The 23,111-nt window shown below is 35.3% G+C and overlaps 2 protein-coding genes across 2 annotated transcripts in view; one reads left to right on the top strand and one right to left on the bottom strand.

Annotated features, from left to right (window-relative positions):
* Window positions 1-859: 859 nt before the first annotated feature.
* On the bottom strand, window positions 860-10,402 carry LOC113523223 (protein lines). Its single transcript, XM_026909105.3, has 2 exons — window positions 10,171-10,402; window positions 860-9,938 (listed from the first exon to the last, which is right to left on the bottom strand). Exon 2 carries the CDS (start codon window positions 9,837-9,839, stop codon window positions 7,392-7,394), a length of 2,448 nt encoding a protein of 815 aa, XP_026764906.2. The 5' UTR covers window positions 9,840-9,938; window positions 10,171-10,402; the 3' UTR covers window positions 860-7,391.
* Window positions 10,403-10,943: 541 nt separating this feature from the next.
* Window positions 10,944-23,111, top strand: part of LOC113513261 (serine/threonine-protein kinase MRCK beta) — a 71,932-nt gene continuing 59,764 nt past the window's right edge. The window contains exons 1-4 of the mRNA XM_052891975.1: window positions 10,944-11,062; window positions 14,210-14,428; window positions 20,673-20,852; window positions 22,507-22,628. Coding sequence (XP_052747935.1) covers window positions 14,368-14,428; window positions 20,673-20,852; window positions 22,507-22,628 — 363 coding nt within the window. The 5' untranslated portion in view covers window positions 10,944-11,062; window positions 14,210-14,367. The remainder of the gene's footprint in view (window positions 11,063-14,209; window positions 14,429-20,672; window positions 20,853-22,506; window positions 22,629-23,111) is intronic.

Genomic DNA, 23,111 nt, shown 5'->3' with positions numbered 1-23,111 from the left:
CTTCATAAATAACTCAGGCTTTCGTATTTCAGAAATAACCCTCTCGAATAAATGTAATGTTTTACCCATTATTGTCTTGCTATCCTTATCCCAATGATTTGGAATCAACGTATTACGTTGACTCTGGCCGATATGCTGACGCTGGCCATGCGAATATATTAAGCGGGCCGTAGGAGGAACTATATAAACACGCGCACAACAAATTGCTAACCAGACAGTTCATTTTAAAATCTTAGAGAATATTAGTGCAATACTTTCACACACGCCAAAATACCAGCCTTACTAAAATGCGTTGAACAAGTTACACCAACAAATATTATAGGCTAGTAGTAAAATATTTTGTAGACGATAGAGAAAACCTCCAAATTAATATAACCTAAACAAGAGCTCATGTATGATGATAGATATTCAATTTTTTTTATTAGAATCAAAATGACACCAAGGGAGTAAATAAAAAATAATTTACCATGTACAAAAATATTTCGTTTTATTGTTTCGTTATCAAATTAATTATTGTTACTTAATATTAACAATAACAATGCTTATGATTATCTTAATTACAGTTTGGCTACAATATTATCGATTCTACACGTAGGTACTTAAAACTAAGTACGTTTAGAGACCTATTACATACATTTCTATATAAGACATTTAAACTCTGTTAAATAAACAATAGTAATCCAATAATAATCATATTATAATAGTATAAAGTGGTTAATTTAATCACCCAGACATTTTGCTAGACAGAGATGCAAGTGCTTACACGCCGTTTAGCATAATTCATAAAATAAATATCTTTAGTAAAATATAAAAATGTTGCGTATAAAAATATTTCGGCTATTTTTTATACCATTGATACTATAAATGATATATGACAAAAATTATACAGCCCACTTGATGGTAAACGGTTACCATAGTCTATGAACGTCTGCAATACATGCACGTTGCCGACCCTGAAGAAACCTCTTTACTCCCCTTTTGAATAACGACATGCTGTAATCTCTTAGAAAAACCTAAGCAGGGAGTTAATTCCATAATCTGAATGTTCGTGGGAGAAAACATCTCTGAAAGCGCGTTGTAAGCGACTATCTAGGGTGTGAGGGTAAACTTCCTGTCGATGGCAAGCCGTACAATGGTAGAAAGTGGCCGTGGACATCATATTGAAGAATTCCTCTGAGCACAATCTGTTGTACAAGCGGTAGAACACGCAGAGTGGACAAAATATCTCCTAAGACTTAAGGATTCGATACCGCTTGTAAGTCTGAAATCATCGACAATTCTCATAGCTCGTCGTTGCCCTGACTCGAAGGGTTCAAGCTGGTATCTAGGTGCTCCCGCCCATAAGTGACAGCAATACTCCATGTGGGGCCAGATTTGCGATTTGTAGAGTATTAATCATTGATTCGGCGTGAAGTAATGCTTCGCTCTATTAGGCACACCGAATTTTTTGGATGCCAGCTTGACCTTATCTTCGAGGTGGCCACGGAACTGTACGTCACTAGAGATGTCGACACCAAGAATATCAATGCTTTAAGAAATGTTAAGAGACGTGCCCTAGAATTGTGGAGCAAAAGGATTTTTTAGCGGTGACCCCGCAAACTTCTGTCTTATAGGGGTTAAACTGGACTAAGTTTTGTCGTCCCTAATCAGAGATTTGTTTTTTCCGAACAGTATTTTTTTCGAAAATGAAGTGACAAAACCTAGTTTTGTTGGCTTTAATATTTATGAACAATAGTATAAATAGCTTGTCGTTCCAACTGTTCGTCACGACCGCTCGCTTTATTATTTAAGCCTAAAACAAACATTCCAAAAACTAGTCATGACTAGTGGGAATTTATGTGAAGATGAATATTTAATTACAAATCCATTAATAAGACTGTGTAATTAGTTGGGGCAATACAAAATATACGATTTTGAGACGACAATTCTATAAACCTAATATTTAAATTTTATTATTTCGCGAAATTATTATAAAATTAGTTCACAATGGCCCGGATTTCGCTGTAATATCAAATTGAAATTTTAATTCCTTCGGACATTTCGGGACGGGTTCTCTGGACTTAATGGCCGAAAAAGTCATCATTCCTTTGGATATTGCCTATATCGGTCGGATATCTATTTTCCAATATATTTAAAGACTGTTATACAATATTTTTTGGACAACAGTCCTTTAACATATTCGTTATTGGACCATTATATAGATATTGTAACTAAAATGTAGATATTGCTATATATTACCCACTCTTACAGAATCGACTCCAATAAATTGAAATTAAAAATATTAATTATGCATATTTTCACAATAGAATCGATAATACCATAGTTTAACTTATTGTTATTTTGCAAGAACGTTAATTTTATTACAACTTTTAGCTGTACATTATAGAGGTATTTATGTATAAGTATAATATATGAGAAATAGTTAACATTTTATTGGCAAGATCTATCTCTGTTAGTAAAGGTTACTTTAGTGGAAACTTAAATCATGAGAATTATACCTAGAGGTAAACATGAAAATAAATAGCAAACAGGATCTCATTTAGCAACAGCTAAAGTGCATTATAACCGAATCCATTGAGAATTCCTTTTTGCCTATTAACACTTTCAGATATGAAAAAAAAAGACAGTACAATAGTTATTAAATATTAAATGTATGGTTAAGATAGTTCTGTTATTGTAATGAGAATACCAATTCCAAAACCAGGGTTAGTATCTACCTATTTATGAAACTAAATAAAAGCAAAATTGTTTTTGGAACTTTTTGTCTATTTCGGAAACGTAAAATAGCGACTTTGTGAAAAGTTAAATAAATAATTTTGAGATTTGTGCTAGCGTAACGTTTCTTGAGAGGTGTTTGTTCAAGTTTTAGGAATTATCATCGGAGTTTGGTTTGATAAGTAAGGTATTACAACTAACCCTGTATAATTTATGACGGAGATGTTAAGTGTTGAAATATTTTTTTTAATTTGCACTATTGCAGTGAAATTCAGTTTATCTACCTGTATAATTAATTCATTCTCTAAAATTATTCTCAAAATCCCATTCAATTATATTTTGTAAAAAAGAAATTAGATACATATGAAACGATAATGTTCAATTAATAGCTTAATAGATCGACAATTAATGTCTTTCTCTGATGCATGTCCTTGGCAGCACATTGGCTGTTCGAATTTATTTTATTATGACGCAAACACAGTTACAGACTTTTAATGCGTAAAAATACATGAAGATTGCTGTAATAGTTTACTAATATTAAAAAAAAAAACAGTATCTCTATAGATAGAACGGAAGAAGAGACGAGAATAGAGAGAAAGACTAAAGGAGACAATCATATCATAAAAAATCAATGTTCATTGGAATAGAGATAGTTTTAGAGAATGACATCAGAATCTGCCTCAAATATACCAACTTATATGTAAAAATTGAGTCCAATGATGACTAACAATTCCAGATTGAGATTCAACATAACTACAAGAATAAATATCCAGATAAAAGTGACACTGATGAACTTTACCAGTGCAGCATTGGCGGCAAAATGTACCTACACTTCTTCCTTTTAGATACTGTATTCTGAATAGACTTGTTCCTGTTTAGAACTTTTTATATTTTTTCTATTATCTATTTTCCATTCTCTTTTGTGCAGTAAAGATTTAAAGGCGCATGCTTGTAGTTTTTAATGTTACGATCTAATACAGTTTTGTACTAGGGTTGTTTTAAATTTATAAGATAAAGTATCGTGTTGTCACTTCGTACGTGCAGCTTAGTGCAACTTTCCTGCAGTTTTTTATTAATAAAATAATTAGGAGTACACACTTTGAGAATTGTACCTTAGGTTATAGATTAACAGGCCTTATGGTCCTTCGAGCCGGATATGAACCAAGTATGAATATTATTTCCAGCAGTGTCACTTCTATTCAGTTATTTATTTTTATGACAATAAGGTTATAATGGAAAATCAACAGCTTACCGCTAACGAATAACAAACCGATATCTACTCGCAGAATATTTAACAGTCTGTCGCGATTTACTAACTTAAAGCTAACTTACATCGCAAATAGATCCCGTAACTGAATTTAATTTGTTGTCTTGGCAAACTTATTAACGACCCCATGGTATGTATGTTATTCAAGTGATATTTTTTTCGAATAGTTACTAAATAAACTGGGTGAAATTAAAGTCATGGAGAATGATATTGTTCTCCGGTGAAACTAAACATACGATACTTTCTCGGAGAATCATACATTGACATTTGTTTTTCCTGACCTTTTTTGTAAAAAAATGTTCAGATTTATTCTTAGGAAAAAAAACAACAAAAAAGCTAATAATTTTGAATACACCCCATATTTATAACCTTTTTATAATTTGATTATTATTACATACATTTAAATGTGAGGATTTTTGAAAAAACGTTTAGATCATGGGCCTTAATAAGTTCACCAAGATGTGTCATTACAATTAGACCTTCATATAAATTAGGATATTGTATTAATACTGATTACATTACTTATGTGTACTATGGTAATTGATGGCGATATTTACATTGTGGCATGAAACATAATTTAGTAAGACATTTAGACCCGCTTTTCATATATGCAACACAAAACTAACTACAATGTATAATACAACCAATGTTTTATAATAAATAAATTCTAATTTGTCTAAAATCTAAATATAAGTACAATTAATCTTTTGATATATTATATTTAAAGTAAATGGCGACTAATTTTATTATAAATAGTTGCATTAACGCATTTTTTTTTTTAACAAGCACCCATTCGATTGTAAGGCACTATTTTGAAGATTTTTTTTTAGAATATTATAGCAACGCACAGACAGTTAAACATATTTTGCTATCAAATTGTATTTTTTATACATAACAACAGCCTCAAAGTTTTCTAAAACTATTACATAACTGAGTATCAAATATATTTAACCCTCCGCCAACCATATGTTTTTTTTTGCACACCGTCAACCGGCACGGACGATATCGTCCTAGACGATAATATAACCTACTTCAAGGTAGGGAAAAATTCCAAAAAAATCGGGGAATATGCTCTAGATTTCTTTTTTCTGTTTCCATAGTTTTTGACTTGAATACTTTACCCCCTGATGAAATAAAATTTTGTAATCTCTGCAAAAACCGTAATTTCCAAGATTTCATTCAAAAATCGATACCTTGGATATAAATTAGTATTAAGAAGTAATGTTTTGAAGATTTATTCTTCATATAAGCTCTTACACCACTCAAAAAAATATATTTATTTTAACACCCGAAAATGGTATATTTTTAAAAGGAACGTTTTTCAAGAAAATAAGTATTTTATTGGATTAGTATTTTCTTAATAATAATTATATATAAAATATAATTATTATTAAGAAATTAATACAAAATTGGTTTTTAAATTACAATATAATATGAGAATAACAGAAAAAAAAAAGAGTATTTAAATAAGTTTCGCTGGTGGAGGTTGATCAGGATTAGATTCACCTTCCTCTTCAATTTCTTGTTTTTTTTTTAATGAGTGAAGATGGAACGGTGGCTCCGTCTGCACTATCGATATACGCTGGCGGAGTACCAGTGAAGGGTGACAGGTGAGGATGAAGGCAGGTCAGTTGGCCCATAGTGACCAATTGAACAAGATTGACCCACTATGGTTTCCAGGGAGAACCGCGTGGAGGTCGACCTGGTGTATTACTAGTAATGGGGCTGTTAAATCTCATTACTAACAATCCCTTTCCCCCCTCAATTTCTTGGTTATCGGAGGAGTGATGTTCACTTTTACATGCAATTTCAGATTCCGATTCACTAGTAGATAATACTGATGTTCGTGTAAGGCTTCAGCCATAATAACAAATGAAAATTCTGAAAAAATTACATCTAACAATTATTACACTAAATTTTCATTCAGAACACTGATAATGCAATGAAAAATATTTATATTTCATATGCCTAAACGAAAGAGGTTTGTTTGAATCGAAGCATTTGGCGTTCCATTGTTTCTGCCTACCCTAATGGGAGACAGGCGTGACAGATATGTATGTATGTATGTATGTATGCCTAAATATTCGTAAAAGTTACGTCATCAACCGTACAGGACGATATCGTCCACCTGCAAACTTGCACACATTCATACTCAATGATGTTGCAACGGATACTGACGTGCTTGTGCCTGTGGGGTACGCGCGTGTATAAGTTTTTTTACAGAGGGGTCCGAAGCCAGCGAAAAAAAGGGTTTCGTACAAAGATATGCATCAGGTCGAAACTTGGCGCGGACGATATCGTCCTATACGGTTGGCGGAGGGTTAAAGATGTATTTCTCGCATCTCGTCATTTCGCGAGCTGTCAAATTTTCTATTAGTTTTATTATTATCATTTTACATTGAATACGTAACTGATAGATTTTATATACAGTTATAACAAAATCCTATTCAATGTTTCAATACAAATTATTTAATAATGACCTCAATTTTGAAAACTATGAAATTATCTTTTTCCTTCTTTTATTTTTTTTTTTTCGACAATATTCCAAAATTTGCAATTCATCTTTAAAATGAGACATATTTTAACACGTTTCCGCCGGCGCGGGCCAACGGTGGCCCGCGCTAGACTGTCTCATTGGACGGCGCGTACCACCGGCGGTACGCAATAGACTGTCTTATCTGGCAGCGCGTACCACCGGTGGCCCGCACTAGACTGTCTTTTCTGGCGGCGCGTACCACCGGTGGTACGTATTCGATCATGAAGCGTAGCATCAATTAGAGCGCCGCCTCGCAGCAAAAACATTAAAGTCGGCCCTGGCGTGAACGTGTTAAAGTCAAAATAGGACATTTAGTAGTCAGTAAAGATAAATTTTAGAATGTCATATTTAAAATGATAATAAAAAAAACCTTTATATCGAGCAGGCGATAGGAGTTTTTTTTTTTTATTACAAATGTTATCAAAAGTGGCACTGTGCATCACTAAACTTCTATAATGATATAGTAATAATGTATTCCTATGATTATTCTTAAAGGAAGACAATATAACAAATTACTTAGTCTAATTAATTACAATGCCATTATTTAAATTATTATAAAAATCTACAGTGAACATAAATTAACTTAATTATTATTAATTATAATATATGAATATAGATAATTTGGAATGTAAATTAAGGATTGGCAGTCTTTGTAGTGTGAAAAATGGGAATGAACCTAAAATGTTATTTTATACATTAATGAAAACAAAAATCTTTGAATTTATTATTAATGTTACATATATATATATTTCATAATTACATGTTTGATAAAACACAAATCTATATGTTGTGCTTGCTTTTTGTTCTGAGACATTCATAAGCACAATGAATAATATGGCTTGAACAATACACAAAACCAGAGGTTTTTAAAACTCAGCTGAACTCATTACCTTCATACAAGCTTTCGCAAACATCCAACAACCTCAGTACTGGACTGATGTTATATGGGAATAGCGATCTGGACACCAATCTACTTATTTGCAAACGCAACCTTATTAAAACCCGCATTGTATCCTCTAAACCTCGTGTGCCCCCATAATCCTCCTGTTGACATGTCTCTAGAAACTTAGGCCAGTTCCTTCGCACATGTTTTAGAAATCGTAGCAAGTACAATAGAAAACAAGTTTCATTACTTACCAGGTAGTCTAATAAGACATCACTGTCATGCGAGACAACTTTTAAGAACTCTATGAATGAGGATACAGGATTTAACATCGGTACCAGGTCTGGGTACATAGAATTCCTATAAACAATACCGACCGTGATATCCAGAGTACACACCATAGATTCTATGAGGTAATCATCTTGTTCACTGAACAAATGTATTAGCATCTTAGTAAAAGCAGTCTCAGGATGGAACTCTAAACTATTCCTGATGAAAACATCCAGCTTCTTCAATACATCTCTGATGGATCTCTCAACAATTTGCATGTCTTGTATTGCGTTATAATCTGATGAATCTATTGAACTGTCCGAGGAATCACAACGCATCTCCTTCACAGTGACAGCTATTGATTTAAGAACCAACAGAGACATTCTTTGCAGCATTGTTTTATCCACTTCACTCCTTGACTGAGATGAATCATCATTATCATCTTCACCATAACTCTGGTCTACCAATTGTATTGAAGATGATAAAGGCACTACCTCGGGTCCTAGTGAATAGTCTCTTATCACCTTACATTCATGCCCTAAAAATCCAAAACCACTGCGGCTATTCTGCACACGAATGTCACTTAACAATCTATAGTCTTTCACAAATCTAACTATAGAGTGAGCAAGACAGCAAATCTCTTCAGGTAAAATGTCTTGTAATGCTAGTGTTGAACCATAGCAAAGCACTTCATTGAATAAACTCAACAATTGAGTGTAAATTAGTGTTGGTAAGGTTGTATTTCTGAGTAAATCCACAAAACTCTGCAGATCTTCATAAAAAGGTTTGGTATCAATCACTGAGAGATTTGCTTTGACACTTATAATGTTCTCCCACAAGGAGAAAAATGTGAGTATGCAGTTTTCAACATTAGCTAAGTTCAGGTACGTGTGTAGGAGGAGTTTCATGTTTTTCACCAAGTCTGGCCAGTTATGTTCCAATGTTTTGATTGTTAAGCACTTTATGTGGGATGTGTCGAAAGATTCAGAGTCTCTTAATAAAATTGTCACACAACCATGCTCATTAACTCTCTCTATCCTCGATGGAGGACGCTCAGGAGAGCCAGGCTGCTCTATATCTTCTATGGGCTGCTGCATTGGGAACTTTAACACTGGTTCATGAAGTCTGAATGTTGTTGATTTATCTTCTGAATGTCTCTCTCCTGAAGACGATGATGCACTATGAGTTTGTAAATTAGAGAATGCACTGTGCAAGTTATTGCTTTGAGAGCTAGATGAAGGTATTTCTGTACTGCTGCTATTACCATATCCAATACTACTTCTGAATGGGTTATCTTCTTGAACATGCATGGTCCCTGCTGTGTTTATATAATTGCTATCTTCTAAAGGATGCTGCTCCACATCCTTCCATTCTACTATCCTTTTTATTATATCTAAACTGAAGTTAATCTTTTGTACTGTTATTCTATTTATGCTTTCAAATGAATATATATTTTCTGCTATCTGGTGCAACCAGTTCTCATCCACCGTATCTTTTGAAACAATAAGGAAACTTGCTAAAACCCTGCTGGCCACAAAAATCACAAATCTACTGTGATGATCAGCCAAATCTATAACCTCAGTGATCCAATCATGTCTGTTCCTAACAAATATGTCACAGGCTTGCATTAACTTTGAACATATGGTGCCTGTGTTGTTTTGTTTTAAATAAATGTCAAACATAAGTTGCATTGTAGATAAATATGTTAGAGAACATGTTAATGGCCATGATACTATGTTCAGACGTCTATCGAACAGATTTAGGACAATATTTTCATCAAATCTACACAGGCACTGGCTAACAAGGGCATCTTGTAATATTCGTAACTCAGAGAGCAGTTTATCATCTTCAGAACTCCAAAGTGGTTTTGAGCATGTTGGTATAATTTCCACACTAGAATTGTTGGGAAGTCTGAGGATGGCTGAGCAGTCTACAGCATCCTCACTTACAGTGCCACTGTCAGGAGACTCCCCATTCCTGGCTGGAAATGCCTCTGATGTCTCAGCAGGGGTCTCAGAATCAAATATATCTGTTAGGACATCCTCTGCAGACCTGTCACTACCATCATCTATGTCTGGGGCGTCGATCCGCTGCTTCTTTTTCACGGGTTGATCTGATGCCATAGTTTCATCTGATGGTCCACAATATTGTTGCTCCCTCCAAACCATTAACTCGGATCCACCGAAACAGAACTATATTTTGCGTTGTTCGTTTGCTTGTTGCTTTTTTAAATCATAAACATTTCTTATACCGCTGCAGTCATCATACTGGAAAGAATAAAGAGAATATGAATGCGTGACCTTTCAATTTAGCTACCCAATTACGCGGGCGACAAAGCTTTCGTATTTTTAGCTGATTATGACATGGTACAGTGAGATGGTGATTAAATCCTACTGTAATGAAGTTAGATTCAACTTATATCAGTCAAATATAAAGTGAAATAATAATATAATTGGGATTTTCAATGAACTTTCCAAAATATTATGATGGCATACATACCATTGACAGAACAAGGTTGTTTGGATACATTCCCGCAGTCGAATTTCGTAAATAAACTAAAATCATTCACCGCAATCCAGATAGACACAATTATAAACAGTTTTATGTGATATTTCATAAAATAAAGATAATTATTTTAATTGACGAATCGAACATCGACTCCATTACCTACATGACGCTCTATCAAATGATATACTTATAAGATCGGAATTTCAAAGATATCTCATAAAAACAATTAAAGTAATAATAATATTGTACAAAATAAAATAAATTATAATTTATAATATGTACATAAAAATTCCTTTTTCATGATTTAATAATTTAATCGCAGAAAAACTAGAAAGTTATAAATTTATTTTAAAATTTAATGATGTTTCCGGTGTGGCAACGTTGCAAGTTTGACGACTACCGAATTTAGCAATATTTATATAATAAAAAATGAGTATGCGTTTCACGAAATAATACAAAACATAAGTATAATGTGTACCTATATGTAATTCTATGAGATATTGTTTTATTTTTTATTGTTATGTAGATAAATAGTTTATTCGCATCTTTAGTGAAAACGTAGGATATACAAATAATTTTTTTATCTATTTATTTGTTTTACAAATATTTATTAATAAATTTGTGTAAATTAAAAAATCGATTTAACTTGTATTATGGAATTAATAATGATAATATTCTTTTAATAAAAAATAAATAAATTACCAATAATACCACTTCTATTTTAATATCGTAGTTATTTATTAAATAAACTGGCAACACTGTTAATGCCCCCACTACCCCCTTTGAGTGTAAAAATGTCTGCTTTGAAAGACTTGAAAAATAATTTTTGTACAATGAAATACAATTCATAATTGAAATCAATTAATAGTTACGAAATAATCAGGTGAATATCATAATATAAAATGTGTGTTGTGTGACTACAGTGCCAACGATGACTCATCCCAATGTTTTTGCATAACAATCGATAGAATATATTTAGGTTAAGATCTTCGCTATTGTATTCGGAACAATACATTATTAACTAGATAACTAAAATCTGTGCCGGATCATATTTCCGTCCCACGCAAGTACATGTTATTGTTTATTTATAGTATCAATACGGAAACGCATATATCGATATGTCATTGGTTCTGTTAGTTTTTTTGGGAGTGAAATGTAGGTATAAAAGTTCATTGGAAGGGTTGCGAAAGAGCTCCAGTATTGAATGACACCCGCAACCTTGTAATAAACGAATAGAAAGCATTAGTTGCCTATTCAATAGATAGACAATGGGGAAATTAGTCGATTTCCTGCCGCTGGCTAGTTGTGACTACACTGACAATTTATCGCCACCCTGAATGGAAATGCTGATCTTATTTATTATTAAATATTAAAATAAATAATTATATCACGTTTTGCTACAGTCGTGCTGTAGATTATATTTGTTATTCACACACATTTTTCTTATAGTTCACTTAATCTAACTAAATCAATGAACTGTAAACAAACCCCTATAAGTAGGTAGTTCCAAATCACGCTATTTACTAATCAGTGATTACTTAATTTGACATTTAACGCCAAATAAGAAATACACATTATGTATTACTAAATAGAGTCCCTTTTGCCAACTTTATAGTTGATACCTTTCATGTTACTTATTGAGTAATTTTATCAGTAGCATTTTATATATAGACTAGTTTTATATCTGTTAAATTGTTAATAAATAAATAAATAAACATAGAACATAGGACTCCCTCATAGGCTGTCATAAGGAATAGTTCAATAAAAAAAAAATTGATAATGGAGTTATAATATTGACTATACTGGGAGAAGGTGTGCCTTTTGCACTTTTTTATTCCAGTTAGTGTCATATAATGTGTGTTGTTTGTTATTTCAGAAGGTTATACCAATTAGAACTACACCAATATTCTTATAAGACTAGTTATTTAGCTTGTTTCAGTGAGATTCTAACTGTTATGCCCTTCATTATATTAGACAGTCTGAATGGATATCTTTAGAAACAACCTTTCTTGAACCAGACAATTTTATTTTGCTTCTCATAAACAACACACTAGTAATTTTTTTTTTAATTTAAATGTGCTTTTCATGTCGGAGATATTTATACTTTATAATAATAATTTAGTCATTAACATATTTAAGATTATTTTTCAAGGGGATAGTTGGCACCTATAAAAGGCACATTACATACTTTGAAATGTGTTTGGACATAGTTAAAATCTTTATTTGTATTCTGGGATGAGACCAGACGATTTTGCAGTGGACAGGGCCCATTTGGCAAACTTTTTAATACACCTATGAATTTATTATTATCTATTTTTTGATACTTAACATGTTTAATAGATAATCTTTACATTTATTATTTTTTAATTAATAATTGGTTATGGAATGCAATATCCCTCCTAAACATCACCAAAGTTTAACTGTGGTTACCGACCCACCTGCCAAGTATGCCAATGGCATGTTTACCAGTGGACAGTTAAGGGCTAAAATGATGATGATGATGATGATATTTTTTAAATAGGTTAAACACTAATACATCATTAACATTGAAATCCTTTTATTCTAGGTAGGTATTTGTAAATTTTATGATTTGTTAGTTTAATAAAATACTTATTATTATTAAATTTATCAAGTTAAAAAAGGTATTTTTTGTCTTATATACTTTACACAATATTGTATAATTTTACACAATTTTGTATATAAAACATAGTTTTTAAATAATAATTGATAAACAATTAATATTTTAAAACTATGTTTTATATACATACAATATTATCAGTGACTTTATATTATTTATTTCGGCCGTTAGTTAACGGCCACTGCTGGGCATGGACCTTTCCCATAAGAGAGGGTTTACCAATAGTCACCAAGCTTGGCTGGCTGGTTGGCAACTGCAGTTTAGGCTTTGGAAATATTTTAAGTTTAATTTATCTGTGACTTGAGTATGTCTAATCTATTAATTATACTTTAATATGAAAGTGATTTAAATAATTAATGCCACAGATACAGAACATGAGGCACACTTACTTAGTCTTAGCACAAAGAAATGTACTTTCTATTATAATTAATTTGAAGTAGGTAATAAGGAAGAAGTTACTCATCCACAATTGATGTTAATGTTTTAATATATTTTTTTTTTTTACCATTTATTCATTAATATGTAATGTAAGGAAAATTGTTATATAAAGAATATAGCATAATAAAAATTGAATGTGTATTCAGAAGTAAATAATTTTCACAAGATTATGAAAGTTTACTACTATCCTATTTTATACTATTGTTATGTCATTGCTGTGTGGTCCCAGTATAGAATAGACCATTCCTTTATTTCCCATGGGTGTTGTAAGAAGTGACTGAGGGATTTAATGGTCGAGGGATGGGAATACCTTTTAAAATATCGCCATACCTATACGGTAGACTCTATTGCCTCTATACCCAATGGTCCTGCTAGTCTTCATTGTTAATAACCCCCCCCCCCCCCCCCCCCGTCCCTCGCCACCAATAGCACATTCATCGTTATCAATAAGCTGTCATTAACTGTCCACAGCTGAACATAGGTCTCCCTCCTAAAGGTAGTTGCCAACCTGTCTGCTAGGTTGGTAACCATTTAGATTTATTTGTCCCTGTAAACTGTCATGGTTAATTCCTGATGAATTCATTATGATGGGCTAACTGGCCTGTTTTAATTCTCATCTGTCACCGTTCACTAGTGCTCCTCCAGCGTATCCTGTTAGCGCAGGCAGGGTTACCATACCATTTTCACCCATAAAACAAAAACCATGAAAGTTTCTAGGGAGAACCGCGAGGAGGTCGACCTGGCTGTGTATATTGCTAGCAATGGGATTGTCAGTTTCCATTACCATCCCTTTCCTCCCTGGCAACTGTAGTTAGGTTTCGCTGATGTTTTTAAGAGGGAGGTCTACTGCTCATCCCTTGACCGTTAAGTTCCCTTAGTTGCCTTTTACGAGGGGGGGAGCACATGGTAAAAATGAGCACATTCTTACCTAACCAAGGCGTTTTTTTTTTTCAGATTGACGACAATGGAACTCAAACAAAAGACGGCCACAATAAACTACTGCATGCCTTAATTTTTTTAAAGTAGATTTTTTACGAATCTCATAGGACATAAGTGTGAGTGTGTTGGACATGTGTGATCATTGAAGTGTGTGTGTGTGTGTGTAGTGAAACATGTCGGACGAGGAGGACTCATCGCCTGACCGCGCCCTGGCGCCCACCAACAATGTACCAGGTATGTCTTTTCCAGTAGTAACCGTTTGTTTTGTCCCATTTTTTATTAGATGAAAATGGAATGGTAGTCCCATGGGGGTAATGATAAGTGAAGATAGATGGGGATGAAGTTAGACCATCATGGGTAAGTAATCAGACATTGACCATAATTGTTTTATGGGGGGGGGGGGTGTATGGAGGAAGACTTTACGGACTACTATATATACATATTACCGATAGGATACTAGTGGGGTAGCTACTAGTTCCATTAGTAGCAATGTAACTGTTAGACCCCAAATGCTAGTTTCTAGTAGAGACTGCGTCGAAGTCATCCCTGTAAACCATAGCGGTTTACCAAATTTATTTAAATAAAAAATATTTATAATTTAATATATAAAATTCTCGTGTCGCGGTGTTTTTTTACCAAACTCCTCCGAAACGGCTTTACCGATTTTTATGAAATTTTGTGTGCATATCGAGTAGGTCTGAGAATCAGCCATCATCTATTTTTCATACCCCTCAATAATAAGGGTGACCCATCCCTAAATATTTATTTTTTATTTTTTTAACAATTTTTTTATTTTTATTTTATTATGATTTAGCATTGAAAAATACATACAAATTCAAATTTTCACGGTTTTACGATCAACCTCTGTTTTTTAATCGCAATTTTTATATTCTGCAATAGGGTTGCAAGATGACAATCGAATATAATAATTGTAGTACGATAAATGTTCATGTATAGTTCTAGAAATAATGTATTTTTGTTTTATTGTTGCCGAGGTTTTCCCAAGAGACTACAGCATGAGGTTCTTCTAAAGGGGGGTAAAGAGGTTTCTTCAGGGTCGGCAACGCGTAATACCTCTGGTATTGCAGGTGTTCATAGGCTACGGTAACCACTTACCATCAGGTGGGCCGTATGCTTGTTTGCCAGCTCAGTGGTATAAAAAAAAATGGTAAAACAACGTTTGCCGAGTCAGCTAGTAATTAAATAAAAATTTTAGTGATTTATTCATTTTATACAATGTTATTTCCATAAAAAGACATCCAGCCCAAGTTTACATTAGATGGATTATTGTGTGCCTTAGAAGAAAAAAATAAAACATACATATACAAACAAATGATGTTCCATTCCACTATTTTGTTTGGAGAGAACTCTTTTAGAGTTAGGCTCGCCTTTGTACATTTGATTACTTCTGTCACGTTTTTATGTATTATCATTTTGAATAATAAAGTATAATTAAATAAATAAATAAAAACAAACATAATGTTACCTCTTCCTTCATATGCATTATTGGTATAGATTTCCCCCATGTGTAGCTACGTGTGTTGATTTATTGAGGAAAAACTTTATTTGTATACGTACATAACTAACTTGTTGCCCGCTACTTCGTTCGCGTGGTTTTCAAAAGTAAGAAAACCGATGAAATAGAGCACTTGTAGATCACCAGAGAGAGACTTTGTACAAAAGTCGTTTGCTTGGGCACCTCTGTCCCACTTGTGTTTCTACCGTGAAGAATTTGTGTTTGAATGGCTGTGTTTCGGTTTGAAAGGTGTGGTATAGCAGTAAATTTACAGGATACAGAGCTATAATATCTTAGTTCTCGGGAATGACAACGCATAGGGGGTATCATAGGTGACACATGTCTCTGTTATGTTCATGGTACTGCTCATGTTTATAAGCGACGGTTACCACTTTCCATTAGGTGGGCCGTCAGCTTGTTTGTCACTCTAAGTTGCATAAAAAAAGATGGAGTGTTAAGATAAAAGACACCTAATTTTAAGTTAAACCTTTAGGAATACAACTATGAAAACTGCATCCAATTTTGTAAACTAGTATGAGTAGCTTTTCTTTGATGTCGGAACAAACTTACAGACAAAATTTTCAAAAAATATTGTATTAGCATTATCGTGTGGTCCCAGCATAGAATAGACCAGCCCTTCCTTTCCCGTGGCTGTCGTAAGAGGCGAATAAAAGAGGGCGAGTTATGGGCAGCCACTTTTAAAATATCTCCAAAACCTAACTGCCGTTGCCAATTCGCCTGCTAAGCGTGGCAATTAATGGCAAAACCCTTCAAGGGGGAGGCTTATGTTCAGCAGTGGACAGTTAAAGACTGATATGATGATGTTGAATACATACATATAAATATATAACCAAACATATGTATGTTTGATACATAAAGAAAACTAAATTATTTAGTGCATACTTGTTTTATCTTGCGACGAATTCTAGAAATAGTTAAGTATTTGTAAAATCGACGCGTACGAAGTTGCGCGCAATAGCTAGTATATTCTGTTTCAATACGTAATGACAATATTAACAAAGGAATAATTGACCGAACCATACAACAGTCCGCTGATGTCCAAATAGTAGTACAAATCAAAAGTCAATTAATTGATTGAACGTAACGAATTGTTACAATTTCAAGTAGAGAGTGTTTCTGTAATAGTTTCAACAAAACTTCATTAGTTTTTTCAACGACTTCGAAAACAAGCACAGGGCCTACCATGAAATGTTTTCCGAAATTTCGGGGCCGAACGAAGGAAAAATTTGATGTTAAAATTACATAATACATACCGTTTAAAAACATCAAAAATGTTAAAATATAATTTCTTTGAATTGTTACGATATAGGATTTATGGCGAACGAAATGTTAAGCTCCATTTACTCGGCCAATTTAGGTATGAACACGAAATTGAATCCGAAAATACAGAATTTTAATTCATGGTAGACCTCCGGGTTCTCAATTCGGTTGGGTTTTTTTTTTGTAACTTAATGTATCCGTCAGTTGTTTGAAAAATTTAGAAAATTCTTTTTTGTCTGATAGAGTATACCAGAGGGAGAGTTTGTACAAAAGCCGATTGCTTGGATACCTCTATCCTATTCGTGTTTCAACCGTGAAGCAGTTGTGTTTGCATGGCTGTGTTTCGGTTTGAAGGGTGGGATATGGTGTGAATTTACTGGGTACAGAGGAATAACACCTGAGTCCTCAGGAATGGCAACGCATGGGGGGTATCATGGGCGAAACAGTATACTCTGTTATATCCATGGTACTGCACATGTCTATAGGCGACGGTTACCACTTCCCATCAGGTGGACCGTCAGCTTGTTTGCCATTCTAAGTTGTATAAAAAAAAATTATAGATTGATCCGAAAGATATTTTGTAATTGTATTGTAAAATTTTTATTGCACATAATTTGTACTAAATACAGTAAAATATTTAATAAGTACAATGGCGGACTTATCCCATAAAAGGATCTCTTACAGTCAACCTTTGAGAAGCTGAAAGAAAACTGTTGAATGTACAAGGGTAAAAACCGTACAGCTAAAGATAAAATTTTGTCAAAATAAATATGGTAGTTTGGTTTTTAAATTAAAATAAACTGGTTTTGTTACTACTGGAGTCGTTTTTTTTTAGAACACAGTCTTTATATAATATATATTTATTGAAACAGATTATGTACAATCGATCGTTGTACGTTCGACTATATTTGGTAAAGGGAAGGAAGACAATATATTAGTAAGCGATTTCCTGCTTATTCCATATTAATAGAGCTGGCTATTGTCATCTATGTATCGTTATTATTGTTTTTAATTAACTTTGGTCTCTGTAAATTTTTAACTATAATCGTCCCAACATTATTTAGTAGTGTAGTAGATTTTGCTTTAAAAAAAAACTTAGACGTGATATATGTTTTTTGTAGGGGGGAAAGGGATTGTTAGCAATGGAGTTTGACAGCCCTGTTGTTAGCAATATACCCTATTAGGTCGACCTGCACGTGGTTCCCTCTGGAAACCATCGTGAACAATTCTTATTGAATTCGTCCTTCACTGGTGCCCCGCCGGTGTATACCGATAGCGCGGGTGGGGTTGCCATTCCATTATCACCCATGAAAAAAAATGTTTTTTGTACTAGTAATCTTGCTGTTCTTATTTCAAAACGAATAAAATGCATTTATGGAGAACGAGTTTCATAGATAGACAATATTTTACATTATACATTTTTTTAATCTACTACGGAGGGGGAGAAAGGGATTGTTAGTAATGGAGACTGAGAATCCTATTGCTAGCAATATACCCAACCAGGTCGACCTCTTTGCGGTTCCCCCTGGAAACTATCATGGTTAATTCCTGATGAATTCATCATGATGGGCTAACTGGCCTGTTTTCATTCTCATCTATCACCCTTCACTGGTGCTCCACCAGCGTATCCCATTAGCGCAGGCGGGGTTACCTTACAATTTTCACCCATCAAAAAAAAAATCTACTACGGTGACAAACAAGCAAATGGCCTGTCTGACGGTAAACGGAGTTACCGTAGCTTATGGACTCCTGTAACACCAGGGTTGTCACGCGCGCGTTACTTGCCCTATCATATATGATTGCTTTACACTTCAACATATCTGATGGCAAGGAATTAGACCGGCTCCCTACTAGCACCTGCCTAATAGCTTCGTAGTTAGGAACCTCCCTGTTTCATAGACATATTAGAATCATTTTTATTTGAATTTAGAACACGGGATATTTGTCATTAAATAGTTTTTTCTTTATATTATACTCGAGTAAGAGACGGGATTTGTTCCATATGTAACGACAGAAAATTAATATGGGTAATCATCGATTACTGGAATATGGCTGAGTGGGAGTTAACCAAAATGGTCTCCATGAGGGTCCACTTGTATATCGACTTGGCATGGTATATTGCTAGCAATGGTTGGTAGCACACTTGGTATTCCGCATTACAGTCAATGTCCCCCCCCCCCCCCTACCGATACTTATATCAGTAACTTAACAACACTTCTTCACCAACGCTATATCTGGGTCACCTAGATTTTTATTATCATAAACCCAACACCAATACCCAAGCCGCATTTATCGAGAACAGTTAACTTATTCTGAAACATGGGGAAGTCCCCTGAAATATCCGTTACATTATCTCATGATATGATTAGATTTGACAAGCAAATAGTTTATCAAAGTTTACCTTATTATTTATTTTACTTCATCTCACCATCTTAGAGGGCTGATAAGATAGAAGAGACGACTGGCTTATATCCTCTGAAGTCTATATCGTTATGTAGAACTTCTTCTAATTCCTTTATTATTATTTTTTTCTGTGCGTTCGAGAATGACAAGTAAAAGTTTACCACTTTTAATTTAAAAATATTAAGTGATGTTCAAAAGAAGATATTTATTTTATACCAGAGGGAGACTTTGTACAAAAGTCGATTGCTTGGGTACCTCTGTTCCATTCGTGTTTTAACCGTGAAGCAGTTATGTTTGCATGGCTGTGTTTCGGTTTGAAGGGTGGGATATGGCGTGAATTTACAGAGTACAGAGGAATAACACCTGAGTCCTCAGGAATGGCAACGCATGGGGCGAAACATAATATATAAATATATATTCTGTTATGTCCATGGTACTGCTCATGTCTATAGGTGACGGTTACCACTTTCCATCAGGTGGGCTGTCACCTTGTTTGCCATTCTAAGTTGTATAAAAGAAAAACTAGTTTTTACCCTCGATTTCGTTCACGTGACTGGCATATGTTTACAGACCAGTGTAAAAAGCAGCCTATATCCTTCTCCATTCCATATAATACGTGTATATCAAATGTCCATAGTGATTGGTTAAGTCGTCAAAGCGCCGTAAGGTAACAACAAACATAGTTTCACATTTATAATATTAGTAAGGATGTATTCTTGTGTATGTTGTTATGTAATTGTCTTGCCACTTTTGAACCGATTTTGATAATTCCTTTCACAGTCGTTAAGATTTACTTCCGTCTTCTTCTTCGAGTTCCACTCCTATCGAAGGTTGGACAACATAAGGCCAATTCTAATTTTTTATTAGAATTTGCTGCCGCTCTGAAGAAAGAGGTGATGCTACACCCAAATCATTCCCGCAGGTTCTTCAGCTAGGAGTGTCTTCTCCTCCCAGTACTTTACTCTCGTATGAGACCCTCATATTTGTTTTATAACTATTGTGGCTGATGTTTTGTCTTTATAGAGAACTTTAAATAATTACAGTGTTTGTTTATCACTGCGGTCATAATTGAAGCTATTTGCGGAACATATCCTTGGGACATAGGCCCCTTTTTATCGCAGTCACCAAACACATGACCGGATGGTCACGCGGGCGAAGTCGCGGTTAAAAGCTTATACTAATATACTGTGTTATAATTTGCTGTGTATATATGTTGAACACGAACGATATAAAAATATATGAATTCAATTTATTGATATCCCAACTATTCCATTGCAGTGCTGGGCTTGAAGCGTCTGAAGCAGATGGAGACGATGTTCCTGTCGCGGCGCGTTCAGATCCCGCGCAGCCACGGGCTGAGCGTGGAGACGCTGCTCGACGTGCTGCTCGTGCTGTACGACGAGTGCTGCAACAGCAGCCTCCGCAGGGAGAAGGCGGTTGCCGACTTCATACAGTACGGTGAGTGGTTTTTTTTAATGTATGATAATGGAATTATTACCTCGCTTGTCGTGAAGTCCCAGCATAGATTTGACCGCTCTTCCTCTCCTGTGGGTATCATAAGACGTGACTAAGGGAACTTAATAGTAAAGGGAACTTAATAGGGAGGGGTAGCAGCGTCCCTCTTAAAACGTCACCAAAAGATAACTATGGTGGCAATTACTGGCAAAAAGGAGGAGGCCTATGTTAGCAGTGGACAGTTAACGATGGATAACATGAACGAACTGTCCGACTCGACCCATTGAAACTGCGTAGAAATGTTGCATCTCGGTGCATCTTCTACTTAATTTATCATGGGGAGTGCTCTGAGGAATTGTTCGGATTGATACCTGCTGCTGATTTTCATCATCGTACAACCCGCCATAAACTAAAATTTCATCCCAACCATCTGGACGAGTGACGATCCTCCACCGTGCGTTTTTCAAGGCACTTTCTCCCACGCACAACCACTCTTTGGAATCAACTTTCAGCAGCAGTGTTTCCGAACCGATACGACAACATAGCCTTCAAGAAAAGAGTATATTCCCTTTTAAAAGGCCGGCAGCACACCTGCAATGCCGTTGGTGTTGTGGGTGATCATGAGCGGCAGTAGTCACTTACCATCAGGTGAGCCGCATGCTCGTTTGCCCCCTGTGTTGTAAAAAAACCTTTGCTGTTGGTGTGTACTATTAGGGCACCAGTGAGAAATAACAGGTGAGGTGATGATGAAAGGAGATCTGTTGGCTTATTGTGCTGAAGTTAACAATAAATAACCATGATAGTTGCCAAGGGAACCGTGTAGACGTCGGTTGATGAGATGTGTTATTAACAAAGGGGGTTTTTTATGGGTGAAAATGGAATGGTAACCCCGCCTGCGCTAACGGTATACGCTGGCGGAGTACCAGTGAAGGGTGATAGATGAGAATGAAAACAGGCCAGTTAGCCCATCATGATGAATTCATCAGGAATTAAGCATGATAGTTTCCAGAGAGAACTGTGAGGAGGTCGACCTGGTTGGGTATATTGCTAGCAATGGAATTTTTAGTCTCCATTACTAACAACCCCTTTCCCCCCTAACAAAGGGGTTGCTATAGCTGACTACTAAAAATCCCCTCCTCCCTTATTGTAGCTTAGTTGTCCATTAGCAGCCCGAATCAATTTGCATAGAAAAAAGATAAATGGAGCGTCATAATTTATGGAAGAGTGAAAGAAGCGATAATCAGTAACCAGTGTGCTGTATGTAAGGTCATTCACCCTGCCTTTTTTTCAATGGATGATATTTTTTTTTGATGGGTGAAAATGGTATGGTAACCCCACCTGCGCTAATGGGATACGCTGGCGGAGCACCAGTGAAGGGTTATAGATGAAAAATAAAACAGGCCAGTTAGTCCATCAGGATGAATTCATCAGGAATTAAGCATGATAGTTTCCAGGGAAAACCGCGAGGAGGTCGACCTGGTTGGGTATATTGCTAGGGTTCTCAGTCTCCATTACTAACAATCTCTTTCCCCTCCAATGGATGATATGGGAATGGTAACAAACTAGTCTTGATAATAAATAAAAATGTCTTAATAAATTTAAAAACATAATTTTGACATATTTATAACGCATATACTCCCACTTGGATTTATTGCAGTAAAACCAGTAGCCACAGCACTGAAGCGACTGCGACTGTCGCGCGATGACTTCGAACTCGTCAAGGTGATAGGTCGCGGCGCGTTCGGCGAAGTGTGCGTTGTGCGAGCGTCTTTTATGCAGGTCAGTACTAATTGAGAATGGGCACAGTCTAAGGCTAGCATTACATAAGGCCGATTTTCGGTCGCCGATTATCCGCGACAGAACGTCAACACGTCAAATTGTACACAATTTGCTACTCTAGGTTTTTTTTATGAGCGATAATGGAATGGTAACCCCGCCTGCGCTATCGGTATACACTGGCGGGGCACCAGTGAGGGATGATACGTGACGATGAAAGCAGGTCAGTTAGCCCATTGTGACGAATTCCACTAGAATTAACCACGATGGTTTCCAGGTGAAACTACTTGGAGGTCGACCTGATAGGATGTATTACTGGCAATGGTCAATTAGACCCCATTACTAACTATCCCTCTCCCCCCTACTACGCTACTCTAGGTCATACGCCGCAGAACATTACGGTGTGGATCTTCCACTGGCGGAAGATCGGCAACCACGATTGTACGTGATGTGTCACTTGGCTGACGGTTCACTTTGATTGTCGCG

The sequence above is a fragment of the Galleria mellonella genome, unplaced genomic scaffold, assembly GCF_026898425.1.
Source record: "Galleria mellonella isolate WM207_F2 unplaced genomic scaffold, CSIRO_AGI_GalMel_v1 utg146, whole genome shotgun sequence".
NCBI classification, from domain to species: Eukaryota; Metazoa; Arthropoda; class Insecta; order Lepidoptera; family Pyralidae; genus Galleria; species Galleria mellonella.
This window is presented reverse-complemented; position numbering and strand designations above follow the sequence as displayed.

Excerpts from the sequence above, each read along its gene's own strand:
- LOC113523223 (XM_026909105.3), bottom strand. The coding sequence starts at position 9,839 with ATGGTTTGGAGGGAGCAACAATATTGTGGACCATCAGATGAAACTATG.